General features: G+C 38.0%; 1 protein-coding gene across 1 annotated transcript in view; it reads right to left on the bottom strand.

Moving 5' to 3' along the window:
• The window catches only part of CRB1 (crumbs cell polarity complex component 1), a 209,282-nt gene that overhangs the window by 116,992 nt on the left and 75,983 nt on the right, over positions 1 to 16,307 (bottom strand). Inside the window, exons 3-4 of the mRNA XM_043567910.1 lie at positions 7,519 to 7,714; positions 4,268 to 4,407 (exon numbers count right to left, since the gene is read on the bottom strand). Coding sequence (XP_043423845.1) covers positions 4,268 to 4,407; positions 7,519 to 7,714 — 336 coding nt within the window. The remainder of the gene's footprint in view (positions 1 to 4,267; positions 4,408 to 7,518; positions 7,715 to 16,307) is intronic.

Raw genomic sequence — 16,307 nt, 5'->3', positions numbered from 1 at the left:
TATTTTAAAATCATCCAATGGCTTCTGCTTTCACACAAACTAAAATTCAAAATCCCTAACCTAAAATGCCTTTTATTATCTGGCCTCCATCCCATCTCTAAATTCCTTCCCTAGAATGTCTTCTCCCCCAGGGCCTTTATGACACGGTTCCCTCTACTAGAATATCCTCCTCCAAGACCATGGTTGGCTAATGTTTAGTTTTGAGACTTAATCTTGTATGACTTTTCTCAGAATGACTTTTCCTCATGAACAGATCTAAGTATGATCCCTTCGTTTTCTCTCATATCACCCAGTTATTTCTTTCATTGCTCATATAATAATTTTTATTATTTTTGTTATTTTTATGTATAGTTGCTTCCCTCAATAGACTTTAAGCTCCATAAAAGCAGGGACTGCTTTTTATTTATTCACCCTTCCAATACTGAGCAATGCATAAATAGTAGACTTGCAATCAATGACTGAATGAGAGTCAAATAGCAATAACTATTTAAATTATAATTCTAGTTTTTCAAGTAAATTAGAGAATTGACTATTAATAAGTAAATAATCAAAACATGATATAATTGCTCATTTTTTAATTTTAATAAAAAACCTGAATGGGTTCATATGTCAAATCATAACCACAACATAAATTCTGTTGCTCAACAGTATAATACATATGTCACATATGACCCTTGGGGTCTGTCTCAGTCATCTGAAGAAGACACTTAGATGAAAAAGGAAACTAAAAGCACATGTCAGATCACAATCCTTTGTGGTGACCTCCCCCCAAGAACCCTATGTCTCTTAAACCTGAATATCTACTTTTTTACAAGTTTTTGTAAACTGGTATTTGTTGTGCTACAGTGAAGTTACTGAAGAACGTTCCAACTATTTTCAATTTTCTTCTCGGAGTAAGTCTCAAGACTCATGTGCAGGCCAGGTTAGGAAGTAATTTAAAGCCTTCATAAATCCTTTTTTGCTTTCTGACTCATATATTATCCTATTCCTACAGTGAACATTAGGAAGGTTCTGATTTACGGTCTTCCAAGCCCTGTCCCCACCACTGGGGCCCTGTGGGAATTCTGTCTGCTGCTCCCTTTAACTATGTATATAAATAGATTCCTTCAGCCAACGCTATATTCAATAGTTTTAACAAGTTTCTCCATAAACTTTGTATGAAGAAACAATATGATATTGAGTCAAGTCCCCAGGGTTCTTATGTTTTTCTTTTTTTAAACAAATCCGATCTTACCTGGGTAACATGAAAACTTTTAAGATAAGCATTTAAAATGAATGACACTTCTTGTAATTAATTACTTTTGACATGAGGACCCCAGGCAATTACAGTGGTGGGTTCTTGCCATTGCCTTCAGTTGTGGTGGTCTTGTTTCTTAGATACAGGGTAGCTTGTAGCATGAAATCTTCTCTTTATATGTAACAGTAAGAATAGGGTATAAGGAAATTCTGAATTTTCTATCTGGGAAAAATCACCACTGTTCCACTCACCCAAGAAAGAAACTCAGAAGCAGACCTGCCCTAAGTCTGTGCCCCTTTCTTAATTTCCACATCATGTCTCTCTTGACATGAAGTTGTAGTTCTGGCAAATAGCCTTATCTCTTGTTTAAAATAGTGCACAACATTTTTTAAGCTAGACTCCCTGCTTTTCATTTTATTTCTCTCAATCATCTTCCACTAAAGTTCCAAAGAGTTCTTTTTAAATCAACGGGTCAGGTTATGGTATCTCTCTGCCCCACAGTGTGCAGGGCAGACAAACAGTATGTGATCTGGCTTGAGCCCTGCCTTGTCCCCCAGCCCCAGCTCTCTACCACCAGCCAACCCTATGTAGTCCAGCATTTTGGAACAATCATTTAAAGTTCTACAATTGGATATGCTCCTTTTCCATGTGTGCCTGCAGCCCTTTCTTCCTTCTGTCCTCCTTTTCCTCCTTCTCTTCTTTCCCTAGACAAATAATGGGCTGCTATGTGCTAGCCATGGGGGTCTAGAACACTCAGTCTCCTAATTTTGGTACCTAGTTAACATTTACTGAGTGCTTACTATGGTCTAGGCTGAGCTAGGAACTTTATATATATTACTGGATTTATCTCTAAAGCAACTCTGTGAAGTGGATGTCATTATCATCTTTGCTTTGCAGATGGGGAAACTGAATCTCAGAGAAGTAAAGTTTCTTGTCCAATATCACACAGCCAGTGAGTACATTTCTGGAATATGCTTAGTGATCTTTCAAATTTTCTAAAATGCTGCCTATTGGGTCAGGCCATCTCTGTACCTCTCCCTTTATTCCCTGTTACAGAATTTATTATAGCTTTTTATTGTACCAAAAATCATACTATACACATTTTTTCACACTGTCTCCCAACTAGAATTTAAATTCCTTGGAAGAAGGGACCATGTCTTTTTGATTCCAGACCCCTGATATATATAAATTATACTGAACTCCATGTGGTTTAAATGATTGAATCCATGAATGAGTGGAACACATATTGATTTGTCTTTTTTAAGGTAGGTCTTCTTAACTGTCTGACTTCATTACAAACCCTCTAGAGAACAGAAAATATTCTCATATGTAATTCCTACCTCCTGTTGTAGAACCTGGTACGTAATAATAGTTGCTTTTTTTTTTCTGAGTACCTAATATGTTCCAGGCTCTATTTTTATAATTTTATTCTTCTTAATACTACAAGTCATTTTTCATCCCTCATTTACAGATGAGGAGCTGAAGAATGAAGAGGTGACCAACTAGGTCACTCAGTTAAGAAGTGATGGATTTGTTCTATTCCCCAACTGTCCACTCTACCTCTGCTTCCAGATAGAGATCCTTTACAGGGCATTGTGTGAATGTTGAGTGCTGATGGATGACAAGAATGTGAAAAACACATTTTGGAATATTTTCAGTATGTAAATCAAGCCAATGACCAAAGGATAACAAAACATGCCCCGTTCATTACCTGGAAGTGGGCAGACACAACCTACAAAGATTTCCAAGCCACAGAATTCCAAACTTCCTTTTACACTTTCACGTTTACTTGTTTGTTTGTTTTACCTACGAAATACATTTAGCCAAAGCATATTAAAGGTCCCTTAGGTAGTGAGATGCCTTTCGATAGGAAGCTACTAACAACTTGACCCCAGTCTCCATGCTTCCTCCCCAACCACAGGATCACTTTTTCCTTAGACAGTAAAATGAAAGGCAGAAGGGGATAGATGATTAGTAAGCTTGTAACAACAAGATTTTAAATAATCATATGGTTATCATTATTTTCCAGTGGATCAAGAAAGAAGACATGAAATGCTCTCTTATTTCTATCAGTGAAATCCCAGTGAGAATTAGGTTAAGAATATGTTAAGCAGTTTTTTTTGATAAAACTAACAGCAATATTTACAGGTGACTTGTTGGCTCAAGTGTTATATAATGTTTTCTACTGATTATGGTATTACCTCTACATTCTAGCCTAATTACCCTTTATGTGTAATTTTTAGTTATGGTTTATGTATATTAAACCAATAATCTCAATTATATTATAAATGCTGAGGAGAGTACACCTATTTCTGGAATAATCATTCTATACCCTCTATGGGACCATTGTAATTATATTGACTATGAAATATAATACAGTCTCCTAGGGTTTTAATATTGTTTCATGGGTTTCAATATATTCTAGGTATCAGTGAAAATATCTTGGAAGAAAAGGAAGCATCTTCAAGTGAATTTTTCTCCATGAAGACCATGCTAAAATTGATTCTTCTATTCATTTTCTCCTCTCTGTTTCCTCTAGATGGTTCTAACAATTAGGCGCATGGTAACCTACTTTAGACAATGCATAGTGTAGCAGTAGGTATGTGTGAGCAATGAAGAATTCAGTTGAACAATGATAACTAGTGGGGTGCCTGGGTGGCTCACTCGGTTAAGTGTCCGACTTCAGCTCAGGTCATGATCTCGTGGCCCGTGGGTTTGAGCCCCACATTGGGCTCTGTGCTGACAGCTCAGAGCTTGGAGCCTGCTTCAGATTCTGGAGCCTGCTTCAGATTCTGTGTCTCCCTCTCTCTCTCTCTCTCTCTCTGCCCCTCCCCTGTTCACACTCTCTTTCTCTCTCTCAAAAATAAATAAACAATAAAAAATAACTTAATAAAAAACAGAATCTAGAAGAAAGAGTTGGTTTTAAACCTTTAACAGTAAGATTTTTTAGTTTACATTTGCCATAAGTGGTTTGTTTCTACTCTAAGCAAAAAAAAAAAAAAAGTTGGTGGAAGATATTTTGTCACTTACCAGGCCAGCAGTGACAAGTGTAATTGTCATCACTGTCCTCACATGTAGCATTATTGTGACAGGGTTTTGACCAACATAGAGGCATCAGGGTCTCACAATGTGTCCCTGTGAATCCACTATCCATGCAGTTACAGCTATAGCTGGAGAGTAAAATGAAATTTTCACATCAACTCTTGGTCATATTGAGAGCAAGTACCTTTATCCTGTCTCTTCCCCTGTCCATCAGTCTGAGACCCCAGGCATGGCTTTAACACTTGTCTCAAAAACTCTGGGGAATTATCTCTACAAACCTGAACATGTTATGTATTTCCATACTGGTACCTGATTATCTTTTAAAATTTATGATAATCTTTAAAAATTTCATGCAAAATTATTTGGAAACCATGATTATTTGCTTCAGTTTCCTCATCCATAAATTGAAGACAATAGTACCTATGTCACAGGGTTATTGTGATAATTGAGTGTGCATAGAAAGAATAGACATGGTATCTGAAACATCAGAAAACACTGAATAAATTATTACTAAGTAGTACTAAATAAAGTTGTTAATATTTGTGAAGGCAGTAGAGAATGATTTATACCACTGTGGTGCTCTTTTATATTTACAGCCCATTAATAAGGTCCCTTATGAAAAATGAAACAATAAATTATTTTAAAAAACAGGAAAAGCCCTTATTATATAAATTGTGACTTACGTTCTCTTATTTTTAGATTACAGGAATAATTTAGTCTTGCTATTTCTATCCATTCATTGGTTGAGTGAGATTATCTGAGAGACTCAAAATACAAATCTGATGGGGATACTTGTCAACTTTATCGAGAGGAGCTTTTAATTTATATGGGATCTCCTCAAGGATTTAGTATTATAAAAACATGGGGTTGCACACTCGGGTTTGATGAAATGAAGGTCTAGGGGAAAGAACACCTATGAACTTATAAAGACTTAGAGTTCTGTTCACTATGGCTTGTGTGAATGTTTACCACCAAACACAGATAAGAAGATTTCACTAAGGAAACTGAAATATTAGCAAATGTAATAAGTCACTATAATTTGTATATGTATTGCTAGTGAGAAATCCTCTTAGTAATTAAAATACTTACTAAAAATCTACTATATATAAGACATTAGAGACAAGAGCCCTGTACTAGAGGCTGGTTAGTGGGCCCCAATTCCTGGAAACTCTATTTGCATATCCCTTTGGTCTACAAGAAACTTGTTTGTTTTTTGTTTCTTTGGTGTATAGTTTCTGACCTTCCCATAAACCTCATAGAAAATGTGTTCATTTTTGTTGTGGGAAACTAAAGTCAGGTTGTATTTGTTGACCTTGTACTCATCTTCCCAAAATTTAGGTACTAAGAGAGAGAAGGGTAAAACAGAAAAATTATCCACGGCACATTACACAAAGAATTGAAAGGTGGCAAGGTTCAGTAGCCTTGTTTTGTTTGCATCTCCATAGGAAGCAAAAGCTTTGTGTATTTTCTGTCCTGATGTTTTCTGGAGGCAGTAAAGCATGGATGAGGGGACCTCCTGCTCTTCCTCTGCAGTACATGTGTGGAAACTTCCATTCTGGTCAGTCTACATGTTGCTCAGTAATCTGCCTTGAGGAATATAGATTCTTGTCACTGGAGAATGATTTGGGTAAAACTGAAAGTCAGAGTCAAGACGTGAAATGTGATTAAAAGTTATACTTTAGAGTTTACAAAAGAAACACACAACTACATTGTCCTATTTAAAATCACATTATTTTGCTGGATATATTTGAAGTACGTGTGCCTTTGACTCCTCCCCTTTCGAGTCTGATTCTCTTTGAAACTTAGATTTGGGATAAATTGGATCTTACTTATTAAATAAAGAAGAATTGGATTCTAGTCTTTCTTCTACAAAGAATTAACTGTGTGAACTTGTGGGAGTCACCTAACTTCTCTGAACTTTGGACATCTAATGTAATGTGAGAATATGAATGCTCAGCTTGCCTTCCACTGAGCTGCTGAAGGATCCAACAAAACATTAGGTACTAATGTTGTTCGAATTGCCATGCATTTGATAATTCGGTATTCGTGGTTTAAATAGGTATCAGAAAGTTCTTTTTAAACTATTTTCTATAGGGGCACCTGAGTGACTCAGTCGGTTAAGATTCTGACTTTGGCTCAGGTCATGATCTCACGATTTCTAAGTTCAAGCCCCGCATCAGACTCTGTGCTGACAGCTCAGAGCCTAGAGCCTGCTTCAGATTCTGTGTCTCCCTCTCTTTCTGCCCCTCCCCACTAGTTGTCTCTGTCTCTGTCTCTCTCTCTCTCTCCCTCTCCCTCTCCTTCAAAAATAAACATTAAAAAAAATAAAATATTTTATATATAATCAATTACCATCACCTACATTTATTATATATGTTGTATTAAGGTTTATTTATTTATTATTTTAAATAATAAATAAAAAGCCAATGATAGAATCGGCTGAAAAGCCAATGATAGAATCGACTTCGGAGCAGATTCACATAGCTACTTCTCGCCAGTCTACTCTCTCAAAAGTATTCACCCAAGTCTCCAAACACCTGGACATTCAAGATACAATCAATTTGATATCACTGCCTTTTCCAACACTGTTTATATACAATTTCTAAAGGACTTATTTTTCATCACTTGATTTATATGCTTGTAATTATGTAAATACCACCTTATATTCACATATAGAATAATTTATAGCTTTGTTTTTGCACTTTCCTTATCTATAACAAGTTTAGTGGAATTGAAAAGTTGGCAATTTTTTTGTAATATAAACAGTCCTAGATGATTACCAGAGTGACTTGGAAAATTCTCACTCTTGGGACAAATGACCTCTAAAGGATGAATTTTTGAGTAAAATCTGAATGTTACAACTTTTTGTCATTTAAAGTGCAAAGCAGGGATTCCTGGGTGGCTCAGTTGGTTCCGACTTCGGCCCAGGCCATGATCTCACAGTTCATGGGTTTGAGCCCCCTATCGGGCCCTGTGCTGACAGCTCAGAGCCTGGAGGCTGCTTCAGATTCTGTGTCTCCCTCTCTCTCTGCCCCTCCCCTGCTCACGTTCTGTCTCTTTCTCTCTCTCAACAATAAACATTAAAAAATAAAAATAAAAAAATAAAGTGGAAAGCAGTGCGAGCATCTTCAGCTGAGGACATGAGCTCTCCAAAATCCCCAGAGAGGTACACTAGTGAGTGGTTGGTTGGTCAGTGAGTTCTCTCTAAGCCAATCGCCCAAACACAGGAGAAAACGTACCTATTGTGTCCATCTATGCACAGCCCTCCATGGAGACACGGCTGACTGGCACATTCATCAGTACTGAGTTCGCAGTGATCACCAAGGAATCCAGCGGGACAGTCACAGAAATAAGCCCCCAGAGCATCATGACAGGTTGCACCATTTAGGCAGGGCTGGGACCAACATTCATCAACTTCCGTTTCACAGTTCACACCTTTTAAGAAAGTCGGCACAGAAAAAAGGAAAAGTTTTAGCACAGCGTTAATATTTTAGCTCTTTGCCAGTGCTTTATTTACCAAGGCTTTTTGTCAAATGTTGTATTACCCAAAATAATTTTCCTCTTTAATTGTAATTGATATTAACTTTCTGGCATGCTTGTGGGAAGTTGCACAATGCAGAGCAGCTATTACTTACAAAGAACTATTGGATACAACAGCTTGTGGCTTTTTAATCTGTTGGAACAAGTCATTTTTAGAATAAAGTTATTGTTAACTGTACTTTTGTTGGAAGCTTTATAGGGACCGGTCAATTTTCTTCATTATTTTTAAGCAGTTAATTAGGCATCGTAAGGGGAGTGGGTGCAAGCTCAGACTCCATAGCCAAATGACCCAGTGTGGAATCCTGGCACAGCCACTTATTGGCTGTGTGATCTTTGGCAATTCCTTAATCTTTCCATATCTCAGTCTCTGCACCTGAAAAATGGGACCACTACTTGTAATTACCTCATAGGATTATTATTACAATTACAATGTGTTTTGAAATGCTTATGATAGTAGGTGGTACTGAATGCTGCTAGAGGGAAAAAAACAATACTTGGTCCTTCTATATTTATTGTACAAATATGATGTGCAATTATTTCCTTAAGTGCTCCTTCTGCATAAACATATTTTAAATTTAAAATTTCCATAGTGTTGTAAAATACTACTTTTAAATAGGAAATCAGTTTGTGACATAATATAATTAGTATAAGCTACTTCATTTTGGGGCACCTTGTTGGCTCAGTCAGTTAAGCGTCCGACCTCAGCTCAGGTAGTGATCTCACAGTTCGTGAGTTCGAGTCCCGCATCGGGCTTTGTGCTGACAGCTCAGAGCCTAGAGCCTGCTTCAGATTCTGTGTCTCCCTCTCTCTCTGCCCTTCCCCTGCTCGCACTCTGTCTCTATCTCAAAAATAATAAACAAACATTAAAAAAATTTTTTAAAAGAAGCTACTTCATTTTAAGGTAATTTACATGAAAAATCTCTATTTATTCTCCCCAAAATTGTAAATGAATATTTACTCTACAAAATATGTTCAAGACTTAGAAAAGTAGTCACATGGAGATAACAAACCACCTTACTGACTTTATCAAAATAATATTTGATATACCATAATCAAATTTGCATACATGTTTTAAAAGACACAAAAGGGGAAATATCTATATTTACCTATCTTTATTTCTATTCCTACAACCCAGGATAATAGATTATGTATTAAAATGATATTGAGGGATTTTCAAATGACTCACAAGTTGCTAGGTGTCTGAGAATGTGCCCTCTTTCCTGACAGAAAAAGCAGTAGCATATCCTAACACTGCTGACCATTTACAACTGTGACTAGATTCTATAAATACCTAAGCTGAAAGGGATCCCAGCATATTAAATTTGATTGGTTTTTTGAGAAGAAAAAAACTTAAAAATTAAATTTTATATTGATAAAAATATAAAGCTGTGGGGCGCCTGGGTGGCGCAGTCGGTTAAGCGTCCGACTTCAGCCAGGTCACGATCTCGCGGTCCATGAGTTCGAGCCCCGCGTCGGGCTCTGAGCTGATGGCTCAGAGCCTGGAGCCTGTTTCCGATTCTGTGTCTCCCTCTCTCTCTGCCCCTCGCCTGTTCATGCTCTGTCTCTCTCTGTCCCAAAAATAAATAAACGTTAAAAAAAAAATTAAAAAAAAAAAAAATATAAAGCTGTGGAACAGTATTTGTTGCTAGGTAAACGGCTTGCCATTTGAGGCCAGGCTATTTCTTACCCAATCTGGGATTGAGATCAATCATAACTATTTTACTTGGCATAACTAAGGTCAAGGGAACGAACACTGAACTGGCCAGTGGAACACGTGTATTTTCATTCTCATTCTCTCTCTGAAATGGCTTTTCAGCAATGTTTTAGCATCTTCATTTCTGCCATGTAAAATAATACAATAACATCTCTGTTTTCCAAGATGTAAGACAAAATAAATTTGTTAAAATATTTTTCTTACAATTATTTTTTAGACATATATAGCAACTAAAATGATAATGGGTTAGTCCTCAGTAACTACAAGGCACAAAATTACCTCCCCTGAAATGACAATGATCAATCATAACCTTTTTAAAAAAAATTGTTTTTTAATTTATTTTTGAAAGAGAGACAGTGTGAGCAGGGGAGGAGCAGAGAGAGAGGGAAACAAAGAATCCGAAACAGGCTCCAGACTCCAAGCTGTCCACACAGAATCAATCATAACTTTAAGCAAAGTGAACTATGCCCACCCAGGAACGTTTGGTCGATGTGGATTTCCATAGTGCTCTGTGAGCAGAGGGCAACTGCTACTTACTCGACACCTGCCATATGCGGTGTCAAGCCAAGGTGATTTTACGTACATTCTTGTGTTTCATTCGAACTCCTTTAAGGTACATTGACTTGTCTGTGTCCCATAGCTCTTCAATGACTGTGCTTCTTCGATTCCTATCACCACCCATTCCCGTCCTTTTGCCAATCCACTTTTCCATAGTGCCTTTGCCTACATGACATTAGACTAATACCTTTGGTATCTTAGTCATCTATATTTGCTGCAAAGGATTAACATACAAAGCCAAACCAGTGGTTTAAAACTTGCTAAAACTTTTCCAAATTTTATCTCATAACTCCAATCAAATTCATATATTCATCTGCAATACACCCGGATCACTTCCTCGTGCTTAAGAAATACATTATAAGCCATTATTTTAAATTCTGAAGCTCCTCTTATAAACTGTACCCCAAATAAAGAAATTGCGATGTACATACAAGAATGTGTTTCAATAGTTTAGATATAATTTCAAATTCAACTAGTGACTTTCGGGTGATTTATTTGTATTACCTTAATATTACTTAACAACATGACTTTTATTGCAGTTTATCACTGCTCCTGATATAGACAAACATGATTTGGTCTACGTCTGCATGATGCCAAAGTAGTCGGATGAAATGTGGTAAATACAGCCAGTCATCCAGATGTTTTTGTATTTCCAGATGCTGGCTTCATAGATAAAACATCTGGATAACTATGATTTTGATTTTTCACTTGGATGCTTACTGTCACATGCTTATAGCCTTTCAATATACAATTAATCAACATTCAAAACATACCTGTACTTGTAGTCCATTCCACCTGAAAACATTCATTTTATGCCTAGTGTTTTTAAGTAGTGCACCATGTTATTATAACTATATGTAGCAACAGCAATTGAATACAGTTACAGTGAGTAGCACTTGTATGGCTGATTGTCTAAGAAATAGAAAATTCATAATTCTAAAATTCTTTCACAAAAACTAATCCAGGAACCAAACCAATGGTTGCAGTTCATTAATAGTTAGTAATATGAAACATAAGAAAATAGAAAGGGTATGAGAAAAAAAAAAAAACAGGCTAAGGAGAACTCGCACCCAAAGAAGAAAAAGTATAAGACAAGAAAAAAAAAATCCCCTGATGTCATTAGCTTTGATGACTCACCAAAACTAATACTGACTAATACTGTGCTAAAATCCAGAGGCTTCCCTACATAAATACAGGTGACCCAAGGTGTCATTAATTCCTGACAGTCAGGGACAGTTTCACTCTGAACTACTCAATCTGCACAAACTGTCAAAAGTTCAGAAAAACCAAGTATTTAACTAATATTGGCAACAACAGCAGTATCTGCTTTCAAATCAGATCACATTCTGAGGTACTTCAACATAGGGTGTAGAACCTCAACAGAGGAATTTGTGTGTTGGGAGAGGTCACAATTCAAACCTAACAGACTCCTTCTTGGTTTGCTTTTCTATCACCATCTCGAAGTTCTTAATGACTTTTGAACTAGAGGCCCCACATTTTTATTTTACAGCAGAACCCACGAACTATGTAGCCTTTCTGCATAGAAGCCCTTAATTCCCATTTAAACTTTTTATAACTGATATACGTAGAATGAGTTCTTTTTTTCCTGACCAAAACCCAGTTGATACACATACCCGAGAGAGGAAAGATTTGAGTAGAATATTCAAACAAGCAGAGTGTTCAGTTTTGGGTCCAGCCCTCAGGCACATAGTTAAAGATACAGCAAAAATGGGGGCGCCTGGGTGGCTCAGTCGGTTGAGCGTCCAACTTCGTCTCAGTTCATGACCTCACTGTCAGTGAGTGCGAACCCCACGTCAGGCTCTGTGCTGACAGCTCAGAGCCTGGAGCCTGCTTTGGATTCTATGTCTCCCTCTCTCTCTGCCCCTCCCCCCCACTCTCTCTCTCTCTCTCAAAAATAAAATAAAAACATTAAAAAAAGATGTAGCAAAAATGAAGCTGGTGCAGAAGTTCCACACTCTTCAGTCTTGCCGTAGGCGAGCTGGGAATTTGGTATCACCCCAGATAGGTGTTGGGATCCCAGGAGAGAAGCTGGCTCCACTTCCCTTATAGAACTTTGGAAAGACATCAGGACACACATAATTCCCAAGCCACTGTTGTACAGGATGGTAGAACAGAGAAAACTACACAGGACCTGGGAAATTAAATGGCTTTAAAGGGAATACTTATTGAAGCAAGCAAGGCAGCCAAATGCGCTCTCCAATTAGTCCAACACACACTCTTTGTATCATGTTGAGTTAGGGAATTATAAAAATTGTACCTGCTATTATTACTTCCCTTCTTCCCCTTTTCCTTTGCCATTCATCATGGAGAGTAGAAAGAACATGGATTTTGTAGACAGACCACTTAGGACTAAGCTCTGCTCTGCCACGGCTAATACCAAGGTTGGATTATAGTAAATGCTCAATGAATGGGTATTACCTATAATCTATTTGTTCTTTCCTATTACTTCTTCAATTCCTCTGGGTAGACAGAATTGTAAACGTTTTGAAGTCTTTGGAAACAAACATATCCCTGGAAGGGAATTTGGAATAGCTTCAGACTCAGTTAAAACAAATACAGATGGCATACTGAGAGTATAGGAGCCAGAGATGCACAAATTTGGAGCCGTCACTATACTAAATATGATTTTAAAAGGGGTGGGGGGTCCAATGGACATATAAGTAGCTAGTGAGCAATAGTAAATATATAGCCCGAGTTTGGTAGTAAATATTGGGATGGATCAATAGAGTTTAAATTAGGACAAAAGAAAGTAGGCAATAGGGGGGTTTTCCGGGACTGGAAAACTGCAACATAACAATTGCAGGTCAAGCACGAGAAGGTTTAGAGAACAATGCAGGCACATCAGTAGAAGAGCTCTCCACAAAGTCTAGGCCTATAAGGAGATATTGAGATAGAGAAGGAGATTTTGGACAGGAGGAGTATGGAGAAGCCAGATGGCTAATATTCTGCTAAAGATGAGGGAAGAATCCAACCGAAGCAAAGACATCAGAAGTGCAGGTTGTAGTGAGAACTTTGGTGGTAAAGTAGTTTTGGACGATGAGAGGGACTAACTTGAAGCTGCCTCGGCATGTAGCTGTGGCAAAATAGATGGAGGTCACTGAAAACAGGAAGCTCAAGAAATTCTAAAAGCATATGGGTCATCAAATACTCCGGTAGCTCCTAACTGGATTTGTATAAATTGAAAACTTCTCATCGTGGCATCAAAAAATCTTTGTAATACTTACAGTTTCATTTCCTATCACGAATCTGTCATCACTCTATGTGCCAGTCTTATCAGATCATTTTCTTTTTCTCAAACCCACCATATCCCCCTACCCTCTAAGAGTTTGACATACTGATCCTTTCTCTCTCTCTCTCTTTCTCTCTCTCTCTCTCTCTCTCCCTCTCCCTCTCTCTCTTAGGTTCTTTCTTATTTGTCCATCTGATGAAGTCATCCTTTAAGACTTATGTTAAATGTCCCACCTTCAGTGAAGTCTCCCCTGATTTCCTTACTGGTTCCACCCTCTTGTGTTTTCATAGCACTTACAGCATTATATTTTATTATTGGTTACTTTCTTATCTCCAACAACTGCTTTAAAGACAAGGATCCTTGCTTTGATATTCATAGTAATAACTGACATTTTTTGAGAGCTTATTTCACATCAGGTACTGTGCTCAGCATTTTATGTACCTTATTTTATTTTGTGTGATCTTCAAAAAATTATCCATGAGGTACTACCATTATGCTCATTTTCTTCAGGATGAAACCGAAGCACAGAGAAGTTAAGAAACTGATGCAGACCAACAGGCGAGAGAGTGGTAGGGCCAGGATTAGATTACAGGCAGTCTGAATTCAGAGCCTGTGCTATTGGCCATGAGGCTACACCACAGCCCCGTACATTATGTTCTTCAAGGATGTACATCCTCGGTGTGTAGAAACACCTGCCCCGTGAGAGGTGTTTAGCACAGTTTGCTGAATTGAACTGAATGTGAAGAAGTTGTCTGGGAAAGAGAAGTCACTGAGAATACTGAGAGTGTCCTGGAGGAGGTAATAGCTTACAAAGAAAAGAAAAGAGAAGTGTACGTGGTAAGTGAATGATGAACCAGTGGTCTTTCAGAAGCAGGGGGTTAGTGAGAAAGCCAACCCTTCCTTCCTTGAGAATCAAGGAGAAGAAAAATCCTTTAATAAGGGTTGCATAGAAAGTGGTTTCATCAAATAAATGCCAAGTTCAAGTAAAGGCCAAGGAATTAAAGACACATTGGGAAAAAAAATAAAATGTTGTGTTTACTTGTGTTTAAGAAAAGACTATGGATGCAGCGCCTGGGTGGCTCAGCTGGTTGAACGCCTGACTTCGGCTCAAGTCATGATCTCATAGTTTGTGAGTTCAAACTCCACATAGGGCTCTGTGCGGACAGCTCAGATCCTGGAGCCTGCTTTGGATTCTGTATCTCCCTCTCTCTGCCCCTCCCCTGCTCATGCTCTGTTTCTCTCTCTCTCCCAAAAGTAAATAAACATTAAAAAAATTATAATAATAAAGACTATGGAAGCAGGGGCCATTCTAATGAATTTCAGGAAGCTTTTCCTGTGACATTTTCACATAAACTATACATTAGCAGTCTAACCCTAGGCCAGATTGCTCTTCTGAACCCAACTATCTATAGGTTGTCTTCTCCACATATCCCAACAGACATCATTCTACAATTCCAAATACAAACTCTCTCTCCTCAATCCACCCTCTCTCATCCCTGCCAAACTTCTTCTCTCAGTGAATGATATTATCTCCAAATAACCCAAGCCAGATTTCTAGGAGTTACCATTATCTTGGTATTATTTCCCACGTTAGTCACCAAATCCTGCCATTTCTCCCTGGGAAACGGAGCTAAAAGGCCATTGCTATTGCTACAACCTTATTCAGACCCTCAACATCTCTCTTCTTATCTTATTGCTTACTGGCCTCTCTCTTTCCAGGCATTCTCTACATTTCTGAGAGTGGTCATTATAAAATACAAATCTGATTATATCATTGCCTGTGCAAAGTTTGTAAATAGCTCCTCTTGTCTCCAGGATAAAGCCTTGGAATGTGGCAGAAGATTCGAAAAGATGAGGACTCTCCTGGTACCACCTACAATGACTCTCTTGCAGCTCCACTGTCTCATGTCTTTAGGCTGCACATAGGTGTCCCCCTTGCTTAAAATGCCCCATTCCTCATTCCTACTTCCTCCAGCTAATTCTAATTAGTTCTGAAAAACTGAATTTGAGCATCATGATGCCAGAAACTATACTTAACCACTTACATCTGCCTTGGGTGCCACTCCACAGTTCTTTCATAATTCCCTGTTACATAAAAGTATGTATTATATATTTGACTGCAAATGCTTATTTGTTTATATTATCTACAAAACTGCCAAAGTGATTTTTTTTGTCCTTTAACACTAAGATCTATAGCACATAGCACATACTCTTGAATATAGAAAATGCTCAATGAATTTTAAATGAATCATCCAGTCCTAGGTATAGATTAATTCACCCTCTCTCCCGAAAGGCAATCTGGTCTGCCAGGACAGGGGTCCTCAATGCTTCTGCGAGCCTGAGCCCACTCTCAATCAAAAACTGTAAAGGCAAATTCATGGCTTTGGCGAGCGTTTAAAACAAAACGTTGTTTCTGAATGACTGTACCCTAAACTTCTGATCAGTGTTTAGAGACTGTGCCCCTCAATATGCATCTTTCAGCAATTACAAATCAATGTTAACATTCTGTGCCACGAGATAACGCACACCGTATGTTATCAGCCTGGAGCAGGTCTTGTCACTGATGTTGTCCTCATCACTCACTACAGTGGGGAGAGAGTGCACAACACGTGCCGTGTGGCCCTGATAGACTGCTCTGAACACCTTTCTCATTATCTTCAGAGCCCAGGCTTCAGAAATAATTGTACTCTCATTTTTGGTTAGCATGCTAAGTTTCAAAGTCTCCCGAATATATTTAATATCTAACAGGCCTCTATGCATATTTCCTTTTGAATAAGAATTATGTACACTGCACCTGAGTCCTTAAAGAATGATGCATTCTTACAGTTGTATCAATTGCAACAATGATCAGTGCAAAGAGGTGCACTAACATTAGTTTCTATTACACGTATAGATTTATGCTACACTTTTCTCCTGTATATCACATTCACATATTTAACATCCTAAAGCAAAGAACGGAGGCCAAA

Source organism: Prionailurus bengalensis, chromosome E4, assembly GCF_016509475.1.
Source record: "Prionailurus bengalensis isolate Pbe53 chromosome E4, Fcat_Pben_1.1_paternal_pri, whole genome shotgun sequence".
Lineage (NCBI taxonomy): Eukaryota > Metazoa > Chordata > Mammalia > Carnivora > Felidae > Prionailurus > Prionailurus bengalensis.
The sequence above is the reverse complement of the archived record's forward strand: the minus strand, read 5'-3'. Positions and strand labels throughout refer to the sequence as shown.